This window comes from Haliotis cracherodii, unplaced genomic scaffold (genome assembly GCF_022045235.1).
Source record: "Haliotis cracherodii isolate W230 unplaced genomic scaffold, xgHalCrac1.p SCAF_4, whole genome shotgun sequence".
NCBI classification, from domain to species: domain Eukaryota; kingdom Metazoa; phylum Mollusca; class Gastropoda; order Lepetellida; family Haliotidae; genus Haliotis; species Haliotis cracherodii.
In genome coordinates, this window is record NW_027266297.1 from 44,738,737 (window position 1) to 44,757,123 (window position 18,387).

Sequence of the window (18,387 nt, forward strand, 5' to 3'; positions counted from 1 at the left end):
GTTGTTTTTTCACACCACCGAAAAATTAATGTTTGTACCAGAAATGGACAGTCAGTTTGTCTAATGTTATCCCATTAAGGTATCCTCAGGGTTTGGGTAAGGGGAATTTCAAGTTGCTGTTTTTCATGCCACTGAAATAATGCAGCTTGGCCCTAGTCCACTTGTCAGTGAGCTTGTCTAACATTATCCTGTTAAGGTATCCTAAGGATTGGTAGAATTTCAGGTGTGTTTTTCAGGCTACTAAATGTTTCAGTTTTAGTTTTATCCACGTTGAACATGTTGATCGGGGCAAACTTTGTTTTGTTCATGCATTCCATGGAAATCATACACACACTTTTTCCAATAGACCAACACACAAAACATAGTGATTTTAAGATCTTCAGTGAAGTAAAATATACTCACAGAAGTCTTTGCCTTCATTCTCATATACAGAAATTGACCTTTTGGGGTGTATTAGTATCATATGCACATCCAAGAATTGGCCTCATGAACAGTGTATCAGATTGGTTCATTTTCTTGTACATTGACTGATTGTCATTATTGTTCTATTGAAAAATGTCCTATCAAAAGTTGATAAAATCATGAAAATGTTCTATCACCATTTGTCTCTCTCAAAACCATTGCATGAACATGCTGAATCAAACAAAGGTATCTTACCTCACAAGTGACTACTTCACAACTATGATGTTTGCTGCCCAACCACCCTATCATGGCTGAAAAGTACTGTGCCTAACTTTAAAGGACTGCAATGATGGAGTTGGTTGGTTATTATTTTTCAACCTAATCCCCTCCAAGGTCCACATACTACTGATATTGGTGTTGGAATGTCGGAGTGCTAACTCCTGGGGGAGTACACAGCTGTAATGACATCTACATTTGGATAATGCTTGCCAGACGGTTCTTTCTTCAAGTTTGGAAAGAGGTGGAAATCTAATGTTAAATACGGAGGATGTTCAGTGAGTTCAAAGCTACATTCATGTATTGCAGCCATGGGGACATTAAACTTGTGCAGTTTCCTAGTGGAACAATAAACCTTTAGTGAATGTTTTACGTTGATTGGCCTCTCTCACTGATGCCTAAGCAGTTTAGTATTATATTGGCCATTAATGGTCTGAGCTTTCAGGAGTTTGTCCACTAGTAGGATTACTTGGGAATCCCAGAAAAGCTAAGCCATCACCTCGCCAGCTGATGGAACAGATATCAGCTTCTTCTTCAAAGGAGATATCTGATGTTTCTACGGCTTTTACCGTTGTTTAGTTTTTGGCTGGTAGTGTTGAACCCAAGATTCATCCATGGTTACAAATCAACAAAATTATCTGGGTCTGCTTCCAAACGACATAAAATCTCTCAAGAGATGATGAACCTGAAGTGATTCTCTTCAGGATTCAGAAGCCTAGGAACCCAGCAAGCTGAAACCTTTGTCATGTCCAGTTCATTCCTCATAATGTCCCACCTCCCTCAGGAGAGATGCCTACTGCACTCGCTATGTGATGTGACATGTCGTGAGTTTCCTATCATCCATAATCATAGCATGTATTTTATAAACATTTTTCGTAGTTGTGGCAGTTGAAGGTCTTCCTGATCTTGAATCATCTTCGAGGCCCTTCCTTCCCTCCTTGAACTGCACTGCCAATTACTAAAAGCAGCAAAGAAAGGAGCATCATCCCTAAAGATGACACCATGTCCATATGCATGGCTGTGGGAGTTAGTCCTTTTAGTTGGAGATACTTTATATTAAATTATAATAGCACAGGAGCCAACTTAGTCGACTCTCATCAACAGAAAATACCTGCCTGCAGAAATTACTCCACCTAGTTAAAATACAGCCTGTAGGTATGGAAAGTACAGTACTTAATATGTGTTAACTGTTAATGGTGCACTATACATCTTTGTAGTAAGATTCAGAAATAAACACTTCGACATCTTTTGTAGTAAGATTCAGAACTTTTCAGACATCACGGGTACAAATATATTGCATAATTTAGGAATGTTAAGGTGTACCATATACCCTTCCTTGATCTGTGCAATGGAGGTTATGGATATAAATGAGTAAATTAACATAATGAAAACACATATCAAATTTCTTTACAACTCTTTTTCTTGTCGAACATATGTTGTTTTGAATGCTCATATGGCATTTATGGTGGAGTGAATTACCAAATTAAAAATGTAATTAGTTTCTGAAAATGCGCAAATTCAATGTAACATTAAATTCAATAATTGGATGTGTAATCTGGTGGTGTGGAGATAATGATAACGTTTAGTTGGGTAATGAAGAATGCGGTCTATTCATGGGCCATGTCTCTGACCCCAATGTGTTACACAATCTGTACCTAAATGAGTGACTGACATTGATCACACTAGGTGTCAACTGCTGTCAATGTTGGTAACATGTGCCTGCAGGCACAGTTATTCATATTGATCTATATTCCCAATCAGCTATTTGGCTTCATGTCCTCCTCCCTTGATTGATAACTGTGACACGTATGATTATACTGGGTAAATATAATCCATGGCAACCATGAGGTTTTATGAACAAATGACACTTTTTTATGTATGGCAACTTCTTTTATTCTTTATAGGATGTTTCAGAACTACTTCTTGCTCTTTCATCAGGTGAACAAGGTTTTAACATAAACTTCTAGATCAATGTTGAGATAAAACCAAGTATTGATAAGTGCATTAGGACAGAGTTTAGTGTTTACAGTGCACATTACCTATGATAAGCAGGAGTATTAAAACTCAACAACCAACCATGCGGCCATATCAAAATGCTTTGAAAACTGAAGCTGATCTTCTCTGGAAACATGGTTGGGCATCAGCTGATGACAGGGGATGCAGTAATATACATTCTACCATGACATTGAAGAATTCTTGATTCAGATTGGTTAAAAAGAGGTTTCCTTTTTGCAACAGAATCCTCTTTTATATATATAAAAGCCTTTTTAAAAAAACAAAACAACATGAGTATGAATACATCAATAGCCAACTTATCAGCCATAAAAAAATGGCTGCCAATCACTGATCTGATCTGTATACCATATTGATATTTCCCGTGAAATTAATAGACGGCCCATCGTTTAATGGAGGAAATACGGTATGTGTGACATCGGATGTTTTTGGCAATGATTTTGATGCTTTAGGCGGTAACCCAGACTGCTTTGATGATGAGATTCAGATACAGCAACAAACAGTTTTAGCCCAGGCTAATTGATATTTGTTGCCATCACTGTCAACCACCAACAGGAATTGGCAGGAGGGGATTTGAAAGTACATCGAGAACACTCCTCTCTTCAAAAGTCCACAGAAACTCACTTGTCAACTAATAAGTCACAGCACAGGAACTGGACCGCCAGCTTATCAAACATGGTGAAATTCATTTCAGAACATGCACAATGAAGCCAAACATACATGAACCACTGTCTTGGGTCCTTTCACTTGCTAGCGTTGAATAACCATGAAATCTTGAAACCGACAGGTCACAAACATGCAACCCCTTGAGTCATAAAATGCCGGCTCGTATGCAGCCTAAAAAACATCTGTTCAGTCTACAGGTTAATGTTGAACCACATCATAGATCAGGGTTGTCATCTGGCTTCTTGTAACTTAAATTGTCAGAGGCATGGATTGAGACTGTCAACAACAACTTTGGCAGCCATATTGACAGTAGGGATGAGAGAGCACAATGTAGGTCAAGTTCGACCACATCCGCTTTCGGGTGGACAAGCATGTATTTTCATTTTGTATAATTTACTATTTGCTAACTAACTAATAATACTTACACATTTAGAATACACAGTAGAATGCTAATCAATAAACTTTGTTGGAGAAATAAATTCGTTTAGCATTATCAAAAAAATATCTCTACAACCTATCAATCTTGCAATGGCATATTCCATTAGTAATATTTATATTTTATATACATGTGACCCCTTTCTGGAATGTTTTAAGATAGCAGGCCTTTGTACCCAGTGTAGGTATGCATTGCAAGAGAACCCATTTTCAAAGCTAAAAGCTAAAGAGGTATCTACTCTACAGTGGGACCACATCAAATTTCAAAACACAGTAGGTTTATCTCCTAAATACTGTCTAATTAATAGGGCTGGGACATAGTACACCAACGTATTACGATACTTGCATATAATGGTGTGCTCTTATTTATGGTGAGTATGCCATCTTCTTCACAGACATGATGGCCAAATACCTGCCACACTGACGATTTACAGTTGTCAGAGTTTTTAGCCTGAATATCTTGCTGTTGTGCCTCTTAGTGCAAAGCTGACAAATCAAATCTTGTTGTGATGGAATTTTGCCCAGCCATCAAATTGTATGGTTCAGCTGAAGCCAAGCTCCTCACCGCGATAACCTGTTCACGGAGCTCTCTATACTAGCGCTGCCACCAGTCGAAACTCCCCACTGTGATAGGTGACTACAACCATGCTTGGAGTTGAACTAGCAACCGACTGACCATTATGTTTACAAACAAGTGGTGACTGTCGTGACGCCAAATATTCTTAACCAAGCTTAATCATTTTCTTTGTCAATTTGAATTTCTATTTCATTCCAACTAATTTGTATAATTGGTATAGTAAGAACGTAATGGGGAAGTAAAGTCATTTTCTGTTACAGTCCGTTTGACTCCAAATGAGAACGATGAATTGCAAAATAACTCGAAATCCAGAAAAGTGTATGAAACATCAATACGGTACTTGACCATGAATACCCTGTACCCAACAAAATCTGAATTTTGTTTATTTTAAGACCCATGACAGATGAAGTTCTTTAAGAAACTATTATGTAATTTTGTATAGAAATGTGTACATGACACGTAGGGGGGACAAACCGTGGAAGGCACAGCGCAAGCACGCATGCACTGCACATTCTTTGGTAGGGGAAATGACAGAGTGTTAGAGGGGCCGTCTCATGATAATTTCAGTCGCAATCTGACTCACTCATGCCATAGATCTCGTCGTCGGAACTGCTGGTGCCTGAACCGACTGCAACTATTATAGGTTGGACTGTTGCTGGCCGTAGTCCATCTCGTGACCAATAACATGGCTCTATCTCGTCAACGACTGTGGCCACACAACGCCTCCATGTCTATACTGTTACCCGACCAAGGGATTCCTTTAAAAGTTGTTCAACGTTTCGTAATTTGAACGCTGTGTTCGATCGTCCAACGTCACCCTTGACGATGCCCCATACCAACTCGATTGGATTCAGGTCGCAGTCGGTGGCAGTCGTAAGACAGTGTGACCCTGACCCTTGATGTAACTGTCATCTTTATACACAGGGTCAGGTTTAATAGTTTTGATGATTTCATAGAGCTGTGGTTTTGTCGCTCGAGAAGGAAAGGTAATGTTCCTCCGTTGCAGCCAAGTAACCATGTCTCCCTTATGGTTATTAGAGGTTGGAGAGTCTTGCTTTCTGGATCCTGCACACTATGATACGGTGCATTGTCCATGACAATGAGAGACTTGGTAGGCAAAGCAGGGACTAATTAATCTTTTACCCACTCCAGAAATACATTGCCGTTCATTTCTGTGTGGTAGTCCCTGTTGTCTTTGGACTTGGCTCTAAAGACGAGGTCACAGTCTGGGAGAAAACCCTGACTAGCAGAACCAGCATGGAGAACTATGAGTTTTTCACCCTTTCCCATTGGTAACTTTCTACCAGACTCCTTACAGTCACCACTGGGTACCCACTGCCTGCTGGCTGTGTGTGACGCATTTACTCATGTCTCATCTAAGAAGACGGGCTCATATCCTTCTTCAGGTTTCTGCTTGATGGTACGAAGGTAATGATTTCGGAGACGAACAATGTCAGACCGTTCACACAACACAGCCCTATTTTCTCCAGTTATCTTTTTGTATTTGTAACCAAATGTATACAACAGCTGCCATAGTTTGTACTTTGTAACACGTAAATCATGGTCAGTTTCAAGGTGTTTCTTCAAAATTCTTAGGGACCGGTACTTTTTTTCTGAGTGCAGTTTAACAATTGCACGTCTGTCTAATTTATCAACCTTGCGTGGTTTTGACATGTTCCCTACCTCCTTGGCCTGACTATTTGTATCTTGTCGACTAACAACATTTTAAAGTTTCTGAGGGGACATACCAAGAGCTTTTGAAGCTCGTTTCAAGAATTTATTAATTGCATAAAAAGGCTTTGCTCTATCTGCTTCACTTCTAAAGAAATCATACACATTCAACATCAACTGTTTAACATATGCTGAGTAGCGCATCTTGTCATTGAATGAACACGGTCACTGTGTAGCACGTGCAGACCGTGCTTGCGCTGTTCCTTCCACGGTTTGTCCCCCCTACGTGTCATGTACACATTTCTATACAAAATTACATGATAGTTTCTTAAAGAACTTTATCCGTCATGGGTCTTAAAATAAACAAAATTCAGATTTTGTTCGGTACAGGGTATTCATGTTCAAGTACCGCATTGATAATTCATACACTTTTCTGGATTTTGAGTTATTTTGCAATTCACCGTTCTCATTTGGAGTCAAACGGACTGTAGTCTGCAATCTCGAACCAATCTGATTAAAAAAACAACAAGAGTCATCGGAAGATGACATATCCCCCAGGCGTGGCATGATGGTAAACTGTGTGTACCTTCAAATGACATTACCCTAAGTTCATCAATTTTCAATTTAAATTGAAAAAAGAAAAAAAAGAAAAAATCTGTTAATAGCAATGGCACCACTACATAACCTGCTTAATAGGTGTAAAAACTTTTGAGAAGCTAATGGTTTCGGGAGATATGGTCCGAACAGGAGCACTACCCTCAAATTTCCTAAGTTCATCATATTTCCATGAAAACGACAAAAATATAAAATTCTAAAAATCTCTAAATAGCAAAAGGCACTTCTACTGATCCTGATTGTTAAGTGTACCAAGTTTTCGGAAACTAGGTTGTACGGTTTAGGAAATATGCTCTGGACAAGAGCAGTACCCTCAAATTTCCTAAGTTCATAATATTTCCATGGAAAGAACAAAAATATAAAATTCTAAAAATCTCTAAATTGCAAAAGGCACTTCTAGTGAGCCTGATTGTTAAGTGTACCAAGTTTTCGGAAGCTAGGTTGTACGGTTTAGGAAATATGCTCCGGACAAGAGCACTACCCTCAAAATTCCTAAGTTCATCATATTTCCCTGGAAACGACAAAAATAAAAAATTCTAAAAATCTCTTAGTAGTAAAAGGCACAACTACTGAGCCTGATTGTTAAGTGTACCAAGTTTTGTGAAGCCAGGTTGTACGGTTTAGGAAATATGCTCCAGACAAACAATGATTACAGACGGACGGACGGACATACTGATGGCTATATCCCCCCTGTCATTATATGTCGGGGGGATAATAAGGTATATTGATCTGGGAAATCTAGTCAGTCATAAACCTACATTTGGGGTTAGAGGGCAAATTTCAAGATTTTTGTAATGGTCATGCCCACACTGTCAGCAGCGATGTTACCGAGAGTGTAAAGAAGGAGCTGGGAAGGAGCTTGAGCTGAAGCACAAGAAGGGCGGTAACTCCATACCAACTGTGTAGATAATATATGGTACAGTTGACTGCATATCAAATATTATCATACAATGGGTAGGTTTCTCGGCAGGATAAAGCCAACGGATAAAAATGATATCCGTTGGGGTCATATGCAGATAGAGATGCAATTATCAAAGGTCAAGTAGGGACTACTTTCAGTGTTTATAAACAAACATGGCTTCGCACTTGTCATTCAGCGATCGAGTCAGAATTAACCACTGGGAATCTGGATAAACTACAGGGATAATTGCTACAATTATCAAAAGAACAGTCTAATATACTGAAAATCAGTGTCAAACTGCGACGTAACTAAGGCATTTTTAAAGTTTGGGCAACTTTGGAGATATAAATTTCGAAACAATTTTGCGGGGGCACTACTGCCACTAGGCATAACCAAGCCGGATCAACCATATCTGTGCTTGTAGACCTCGGCGGCTTGAAACCTTTTCTACAAATATATATAGTTAGATTTAGGCGAAATATGTATGAATTGTTACCTTGTTTTGTTTTTGCACTTCTTAATGTTATGACAGAACAGGCCGACTGTCAACGTCTGAACGTGGCCGTGACTTCTCATAGACTAGGGTTAGAGTAGCTTCCCTTTAACAAAGGGCAGTTACTCTAGCGGACTGACCGATGGATTGCCACAAAAGGCAAGTAAAAACAATTTTGCGTATATATTTTGCTTCGCCACTGTATAAGAAACAGATTTCAGTTGGAACTATATTGGCTACTGTCACTCTCAGACTGACACATCACTTACCCTGTGACGTAATAAATATTAATGCGCGCATTCCAGGAAAACTCGCAATGTTTCGGTAATGTTTGTGAGAGAGGGAAAGCGATTTTGAAAGCACAGAATTAAAGAATGACAATATATGATAAAGAGGTTATCACGCTTGTGTGTTTGGGGATGGTAAATATCCTGCATTAGGAATAAACATTATGTATTTAGCGAGCCTTGGCAATGTTTATTCCTAATGCAGGATATTTACCTTCCCAAAACACACTCGCGTGATAACCTCTATATATCTACACAGTTGGTATATTCAGTGTTCAATGGACCTGACAATTATGACAAGAGGCGAAAAGAACAGCAACAATCAGACTGTAATGAACCGGAAGAAATATGTCCAGGAAAAGTCGGCTGTTTCAAATTACATGGTCAGTTAGCACCAGATTCAATCATTACTTCCCTGATTACAGTAAAACACATTTGGGAAAATACTAGTTAGAAATGAAACCCGAAGACATGAAAGTTGAACTGAGGCGAGCAGAAAACAACAGGCGAGCGAGCCTGCACGTTTGCTGTTTCATTCGTTCTTGGCCTTCGGTTCCAAAAGTTTGTTTGGACAATGAATATGCATTAAAGGCGCTAAATGTCCTGTGCATGATGATACATGTAAGCAGAAAGGGATTTCCCTCGACTGTAATATTGGGATTCCCCAACATTCCGAAGTAATAACAGTAGTGTGCCTCGGTGGGCATTGCTTAATTTTTAACATTCATTGGGAAATGAATGTAATAACACGTGACCAATTCAGCTAATCAGAACACAGGAATTTCAATGAAAACAACGAAAATTTAATTATTTCATCATCACCTTTACTACAACAATTGTCTAAGACTGACTAAGTGTCATGTCATGCTGGTTTGAAATCATCCAATTTTATACAGATAATTACTTTTTACGAGGTCAATATGCGAAAACAAGGACCCGATCCCTGAGGTGATCTGACCGGACTAAAGTTGCAGGTCTGAGGGTCCTTGTGTTCACATATTGAACTGATCAATATTGAGTAATCATTTGTATGGTTATACCGAAATTCACTTTAAAGTTTATACAGCCTCTAAATCATCCTCTGTTTCAAAACACATATCTATAGAAGCCATTGACTACAGTAACTTAGCTGCAAACCGTGAAAAATGTTACTACCTGATGCCATCTTGTTTTCTAGCAGACGAGTCAGTCACATGATTTTGGGGTTTACATTGAAATGTATTGTTTCATCATGTGGAACAGAATAACCAATGGAATTGCAAGATTCTTAATAGGGCTGTAACAATTCTTAAAAATTACTTCAAGGACACATTACTGACTTTTATTATGAAATTTCTGCAACCACAATGGCATGGTGTACTCACCCTTGGTTAAGGCATGGATCCCCATTTTAACTTGGGAAAAGTTGCCAGTTCCAAGTTCTCCTCGTATTCTATAAAATCCTATCCTCTTTCCAAGAGTGATTTCTTTCATACACTTGTTGTCATTGCTGAGATCATGTGACAGTCTCTCATAAGGGGTGGGTCGCTTCTCTGGCACCTCATGCCCCTCATGGTTTGGTTGAGATGAAGTGGCCGTGATCTCCACCCCAGACTCAACACTGTAGTGCTGGCTGTTGATGCTCGCCGCAGTCTCTCCATTGGTGGGCATATCTTTCATTTTGCAGTGACAGCATTCACAGGATTTTTTTTTGTATTCCTTGCCATGATATGGACCTGCTAAAACAGGATCTTTGATAGGAGCTGTTTGCTTTTTCCACTTGCTCCTCAAGTCTGTTCATGATCTGTGACAAACAGAAGAACATATATTAAAGTCAGTAATGAAGATATCTGCTGATATTGATTTAGTGGAATAGTTTGTAATGCATTGACAACATCTGTAGCTCCACGACAAATCAAATGTCAACAGATTTCTGTATTGGAAGTGTGTGACATAACACATCAACATACAGTAATAGCACGGAGAGGAATGAACCACACAAAATCAATAACAAATCTCATCTTCAATCATACCCAATCACAACAAAAACATTGCCTAACAATGACTTGTATGCGATTGTACACCTGTTCAAAACTCATTTTGTCACACATACCACGAAACATAAAACTATCTAAACCAAACATACCTGTCCCTGCACAAATTTTTCCTCATATTATTTAATACTTTCAATGATACTGAAGTATACCGGTCAAAATCTTCTTGGTATTTATGCATATATGCTCATGATATTCTGATGTACTAACTTCGGATGGAGGATTGGAGGATTGGAGTAATGTTTCCCAAGAAGGTGGGCTGCTTGTAATAGTACTGACTAATGCTGATATCATAGTGTTAGCCCACTGAGATACCATGCTGCAGTTTAATATGAATACCCAACTCAGACACAGTATATTGACTCTGAGCCAACCAGTCCTTGTTTTTTCCCCTTAATGGCGAGCGCCAGGCAGGGTAAATAACAAGTACCATCCTTTAACGTCTTTAGGTATGACATATGGGATATCTCAATCGGATTGAAACAAACTTTTGCCACCAACAAGTACAATCATTTAATGAATCATAGACATAAGAACTGAAACTGTAGTGTTATTACTGTCTTTGTACCAGACCATCTTGTGAACCTACCCATTGAAATCACCAGAAATGGACAAAACTGGATATAGGGCAGTCATCAAGTACCTGCAACTGAAAGGGCTAACTCCAACACAGATACATGCTGACATGGTCTCCACTTTAAGGGATGTTGCCCCTTCCTTTTCCACTGTAAAGTGAGTGAGTGAGTGAGTATGGTTTTACGCCGCTTTTAGCAATATTCCAGCAATATCACGGCGGGGGACACCACAAATGGGCTTCACACATTGTACCCATGTCGGGAATCGAACCCGGGTCTTCGGCGTGACGAGCGAACGCTTTAACCACTAGGCTACCCGACCGCCCCCCACTGTAAAGAAGTGGGCTAGGGAATTCAAGTGTGGCAGAGAGAGTGATGGCTGATCGACGATTGACCACTCGACATATTGCCAGTGTTGTGGGCATCTCTCATGAGAGGGTTGAGCACATTATCACCAACGAGTTGGGAATGACAAAAATTTCAGCAAGATGGGTGCCAAAGCTCTTGACAGCGGATCAGAAACGTCCCGTGACAATTTATGCCGTTTTGAAGCAGATCCCGAAGATTTTTTGGCCTGATTTGTAACCATGGATGAGACCTGGATTCATCACTTTCAACCAGAAACCAAAATTCAGTCTAAACAATGGAAGCATCCGGAATCCCCCACCCCCCACCCCCCACCCCCCACCAAAAAGCCAAGTCGGTTTCTTCTGCTGGAAAGGTGATGGCTTCAGTCTTTTGGGATTCCAAGGGTATTCTGCTGATTGACTATCTTGAAAAGGGCTAGACTATCAATGGAAGACCTACTGACACAGTTGCGGGAAAGTTCAAAGCTAAGCGACAGGAAATGCTCACTAAAGGAGTCCCGTTCCACCAAGACAATGCTCCTGTTCACAAATCGGTGGTTGCCATGTCAGCGATCCATGATTGTGGCTTCGAACTCATTGGCCATCCCCATTATTCACCCGATTTGGCCCCGTCAGACTTCCACCTGTTTCCCAAAATGACAAAGGAACTAGCCGGTCGCCATTTTCCTAATAATGATGACGTCATTTCCGCTGTGAATGACTTTTTTAGGGTGGCTGAAGAAAATGTCTTCTTAACCGGCATCAAGGCCTTGCAGCATCGCTGGCAAAAGTGTGTAAACCTGGAAGGGAACTATGTGGAGAAACAAATGAAAACCATCGACTTTTCAGCTAGCCCTTGTACCATGCCACAGTTTAACATAAATACAGCAAACGACAGCTTGCTTCCTCTCCAAAACACTGATGAAATCAAACACATGATACTGCAATGCAACAGTGAACTTCTCTATTATCTATTGTGTTGATACTCTGTATTAGATGGGCATGATGTTCATTTGAAATTAAAATGAGATCAGATTAATTCAAATTTCAGCTGCCTTCTATGGCATACATATTGTAATAGAAGTCCAATTTAAACAGTAATTGTAATCAGAGTACATTTAGAAAACCTTATCCATAATTAGTGTCACCTATTTTCGTTACATCACGATCTATCTGCAAATGTCCATTCACAATTTTCACATTAAAGCAAATAATAAGATTATAGTATCATAGATAGTTACCTGGAAATGAACTTCTATCGGATTCAACTTTGTGGGTCATGTTCGCTGCTGATAGCTATGTTTATCTATCACTGAACGTTCGCGCGAGCTGCACTTGTCAGGCATGACCTGATTACCACTGTGTGTCACTACGCTATTTACATCCATGAATAATATACCTATTGTTATCATTATCACTGTACAGGTTGATGCATTCCATGTTACCTTCTTATTATATTTGTTCACTGTTTAGATTCATGATGTATTTTAGGTGATAAGAATAATGTTTGTCAGGGACTATTTCTTGTATACACTCTTGCATCGTGGCTATTTTTAGACAGTAAGTTGACATTTGATCTAGATAAACAATGACCTAATACACTGGTTATTGAAGATTTTCCGATAACTTTCTTGCTCTAAAATGTTTCAAAGTATATTTCACTTTGGATATTAATGATAATTACACTTGATTGCAGTAAATAACTAATTTGATCAGTTTGACATTTCTGAGGTTACGGTGACCTGTCAATTATGTCTACGCTTGGCATAGTGACTGTTTATAACTTGGATGTCCGTTTTCACATCAAAGTCATAGATTCATGATAAAGTATTTTTCTGCAGTCTAATCTAGATTTGCAATACACATAGAGGACAGCATATATGTTCCCATATTTCTTGCATTTGTACCTGCAATATGACAGTCGTTCTGTGTTATGACATTTCATTGCCGACAGTTCAAGGCAATATTGACTTTCTGTTTGTCCGTTTCTCTGTTAATATTTGCCAAGTATTTTAATGAATCGTGTTACTGTCCGAATTATTAAAGGACTTATAGGACAACACCAATACTTGGAATGAGAGCATATTTTGTCCTATAGGCCCATATTTGTCAATAGTCTTAGCGTACGTTTGACGTCTGACAAACTGTCCTCCCAGTCGCTTGGTCTGAATCTATCCTTGTCCTAAATATCATTGTATCAGATATTAGCACAAATTCTGTTTGTTCAACATGTTCAATCTATTCGGACACTTTGTACATTATAAGGACAATACCAATTGATAAAAGAAACTGATTGTTTTGTAAATTTCACTTGTAACGGAGATGACCACCAACCAAGATGGCGGCCGCTGACGCTACGTTGGCGTAAAGATATTGTCCATTTAATTATAACAAATCGTCTCAATGTCCTGATTATTTCTACTGTGTCCTAATTGTATTCGGACAAATAGGACAAAACAAGGACATTTTGTAATCACTTACTTGTGTTGGAAATGACATTACCTATGCCATGCTTGGGATATGAAAGCCATCCAACTTGTGTTCTGATTGGCTAAGAAAGGTCACATGACCTGTTAATGATGCCTATAAATACGATCACGGGTCAAGGTCTAGGACACTTCTACTTATCATTCACTACCACTAGGTACATATTTTGATACATTTTTAGGCCAAATTTAGAAGAAATCTCTTGACATTTTATTACTTAAAATAACATTTTCTCAAAACAATAAAGCTAATATAACTTAATATTATTACTTCTTTGGAGACTGAGCCCTGTTAGTAAAATCGTTTAGACTTAATAGTAGTTGGTCGAAACTGGGGGTATTTATTGGCATCATTTTTCATCACATTGTTAATAATTTATGTCCACATTGTTGACATTTAAAACCAAAATTAAACATAAAGTTTGTAAATGCCATTACAAACTTGGACTGCTAAACTTCATCTTTGCTTGTGTTATTTGTGTTTTCACTAGCACCCTAAGGGTGTTACAATATTAAGCCTACACATTCCCTGGACCAACTCCACTCCGGACATTCAGTCCCAGTACTTACCCACAACTCTGATTACATACCTTAACCCTTTCACTCAACAGGCGCAATGTGTGTATGCAATAATACACATATTCCCACACACATTGAACACAAACCTTTGTGAAGAAAACATGTGTCCTTTGTTTTGGCTCTGATCTCACATTGCTATTATATTTATGCTGTAATATGGTCTGAATTGACAAATGTATTGATGAGTGAGAGGTTATCAATGGTTAATATTGACTAACAATGTGCCCGCTGGTTAGATCCAGATTACAGGAGAATGAGCAGGCAAGCGCCATCAACTGTTTACCATGTTTCCTAGCTATGCCTGGTTTGTTTGGGGTTAGTGCAGTGAACTTCTGCTCTAACAAAGTGATAAAAACATCTCCCTTGCTGTATTTAGCGCTGGGCAAAAGAAGTCTACTGACTCCTGGAAATGAGTGCAGACCCTTCACCTTTACATGAAAAGCTTTGGAATTAATAAGATGTAGTTACACACAAAACATTTCTTTTCGTTTTGAAGAAGCACCAAGAAATGAATGAGTTTTAAAAATAAATTGTTTTATGCATCAATATAACAGACACAAATCTATTTCATTTAATACTAATCCGAGTTTTTTTAGTTAACTGTCAAACCTCTTTCACAAAATGCAACCCTTTAACTTATCAAATGCATTGTACATGTGGTTTTGTGACAGACCACTGCAAACATTTAATTAAGAGGACAATAACTTCTTCGACGTAGTGAAAACCTAGACTAACATCTTGTCTCTGAAATGAACTAGCTATTATACAGAAAGAAAAGTTGTTAAATTATAGTTATAAAATATAAATAAAAAGGAGCCCAGAGACTTTCATCATTTTCAGATACTGCAGTTATCTAGACTTACCAAATATTATAGACTTGCATGGGATGTATTGGATATATTTGTTTCTGAGTCTGCATGACAGACTAGTGAATGCTCAAATAACCACCCCTCATTAACTTCTTTACAAAACTTACAGGACTGTCTGCATTTTCTTGTGTATACTATTGATTTTTTACACAAAAAAGCATTGTAGTTGAGGAACATCTGGTTTTCTATTTTTTTAAAAGGTTTTAGTTTCATGGATGTTTGAACTAAGTTTCCCAATCTCGGAAAACAAATTGAAATTACTTTTGAAGTTTTAATATGTCATGTTTTAATATGAACTCCTTTTGTCAATTTTCTAAGAGCTGGGGCAATTATTATGACGAATATGTCAGGTAGACCATCACAGTTTCAAGGAAGAGAAAAAAGGTGTGTGTTCTGTGTGCACTTGATCTGTTTTGTCAAATTATGAACGGGACGTCATAAATGAATGAAGATCTGTTTGGGGCCTTTGGCTTATGGAATGAAAATGAAGTGACTATCCCACACAATAGGTAAACTTGTCAACAATACTGCCATTATTGCCCAGACTTGTATTTGATGCTAGGGGTGTCATAATATGCCCACCACAACTATCGGTACATATCACAATACTTAAGTCACGATACAATACAAACCAAGTTACCAAATGTGCACCATTTTGTTTGAGTTTTTCCATATGGTCATGCAAACAAATGAATGTTGCTATCAACCAGTGTGTATTAAGATTCCGTGACCGGTTCATGTAGACTTGTCCTAATGGTATTATGCAATCAGATTAAGCATTTCCTTTGTGAACAGGTGGTAAGGTTACGCCAGCCTAAATGTTTGTTAGGCCAAGTCATACATGTTTGACATAATTTTTTCCCTGGTTGCTTAGATTTCTAAGTGCAGGTGAACTTATGCAAGTCAATCAGTGACTCACATTACAAACTGCTTGCTCTTATCAGGATATCGGACACTGTATTGGAGTGTCTGTATGGGACGGTGTCAGTGACGTTTCATGTCACACGGATCAAGACTTGATCCGTGTACATGGCCTTCACACAAAACACAGGGTTCTGCTGACAATAACAACTGAAATCTTCACAGTGGAAAAACATACATTATTAACCACATCTATTTCTTAACAACAGGCTTAATATGTTCGCTACACAGTAAATGATATTCAGTTTAAAGACAGGTAATAATTACAATCAACAAATCAAACTTTGCAATTTCAGAGTGAGTGCAAGAGTACCATATAACAACAAAGGCAGTTTTCCTTTCTGGTTTATGATGCAATGTCATAATTGAAAAAGGACCTATCAACACAGTGAATATCGACGTGTATACACATAACTCCATATAGGCTGACTGCAACTTCTTACCTATAAAAAACACAACCATCCTGCCTTACTCATCAAAAAGTCCATTCAACAGCAGTAGATACAAACATTTTTAGTCCACTAGATAACAAAACACTAAAAAAGGCAAATTTCTAGTATTCCTTAAGATACCTTAACTATGGGGTAGTTTGGCAAGGACTACAGGACTAGTGCCAATTTCTAATGCTGAAACAAATAAGAAGAAATCGATATCAGCCAATGAGAAAGCAGCTTTCTCGAGCTTTACGGCACATGTTTCAACCTGGCGACTTCAATTTCAGACTACGCTTGAAGTATATGTTGACACAGTTCTCGATTAAAATTTTGAAAACTGACCGATCGAACATTCCGACTGCCTCTTTTATGATCTGGTAAGCGATGCTTTGATTGGTCGGATGAAAGGTCGTACTTACGGGACCCATAATGGGTTGTCCTCAGATCTTTGTTTAGCGATATTGAGAACTAAGATCTGATTTTATTGAGATTGGGGTTTTCCCGCCAAGAAATTAAAAAAATTTAGAAGCTCTTAAATGCTATTTCCTGCATTTTGGGACCATTTATGTTAAGAAAACTTTATTTATTCTGACTGTCAGGCAGGCAAATAATCTTGCAGTGTAGTGTAGTGTAGACACAGTATCTCGAGACTTCCTGCAATTTCTGAATGTTTATGATCGGTGATGACACAAGTGATGACACCGCCATGCTTTATGAAACACGAAAGTGTCTTGCTCAGTTCCCAGGGCAAAAGTCCTACCGCACACCATTCTCCTACCCAGAGTTCCATGCGGCCATCCGGCAGCCAGCCAGCCAGCATAGTACCTCTGCCACCGGCCAGCGCCAAGTGACGATTTGTCACATCTTTCACAGTCCATTCAAGATATTGAATATGCTTTTCATCTGTTTCATGTTGGAGAAGTCTACACATTTTCATAAACAAATGTCAAAGAATGGTAACAGTTCATAAAGAAAGTACCCTAATACGTGAAAATCTACTTGTTTTTGCGTGGCTATCCATTGTTTTCGTTGCCCAACAGACAGCTTGATAGCGATACAGTCACTTTGATGTATGAATATAGCCATGAAATTCATTGTCGCAGTTGTAGCAGCATATCTATATAATTGTGCAAAACAATATGTTAAGCACCCCCAAATACTTGCATTCGTCCATTCTATAGATACTGATTTCTGAAAAAGCGTGTTTGTTTACAAACAAGAGAAAAGTCCGGTCACTTGATATGCAAATTAGCCTGTGGAAGTGGTGTTATGCTGAGTCACCACTGCGCACACGTACCATTAACAACACACACTGCAACTTTATCGCATGGGTTTCCCAACCATGGGTTTCCATGGGTTTCCCAACCACAAATTTTACGATCTTTCAATTCTCTTTTCTAATTTGAGAGCGCCCTGTGCGCTTATTATGTTGAATTTGGTATTAGTTTTCACATGTTCAGGACTAGTATGTGATGGTTATTTTTTTTTCATATATTTTTAAGCAAGCTGACCTATCATCTTAACAAAAATAATTGTGATAGCGTGGTTTGCTTCAGTCATAAAGTATGTATATATTGCGAAACACTTACTTTTAAGGGTTCTCTGCTAGTCTGAGTGAAATACTAGTAAGTGTAGTAATATGAAAATTTCATAAGATCCGCGATAGAATAGGTCTTCAGCAACCCATGCTTGTCGAAAAAGGCGATTATGCTTGTTGTAAGAGGTGACTAACAGGATCAGGTGGTCAGGCTCGCGGACTTGGTTGATGAAGGTCATCGTATCCCATTGGCATGGATTGAAGTTCATG

The 18,387-nt window shown here is 38.7% G+C and overlaps 1 protein-coding gene across 2 annotated transcripts in view; it reads right to left on the reverse strand.

The window, feature by feature from the left end:
* The window catches only part of LOC139478796 (serine/threonine-protein kinase NIM1-like), a 57,574-nt gene that overhangs the window by 16,202 nt on the left and 22,985 nt on the right, over positions 1–18,387 (reverse strand). For both annotated transcript variants that reach the window (XR_011654329.1, XM_071261424.1), the window contains exon 2: positions 9,701–10,119. Coding sequence is in view for 1 of the 2 variants with exons in the window: in XM_071261424.1 (XP_071117525.1) it covers positions 9,701–9,995 (295 nt within the window). In the remaining variant the exon portion in view is untranslated. The remainder of the gene's footprint in view (positions 1–9,700; positions 10,120–18,387) is intronic.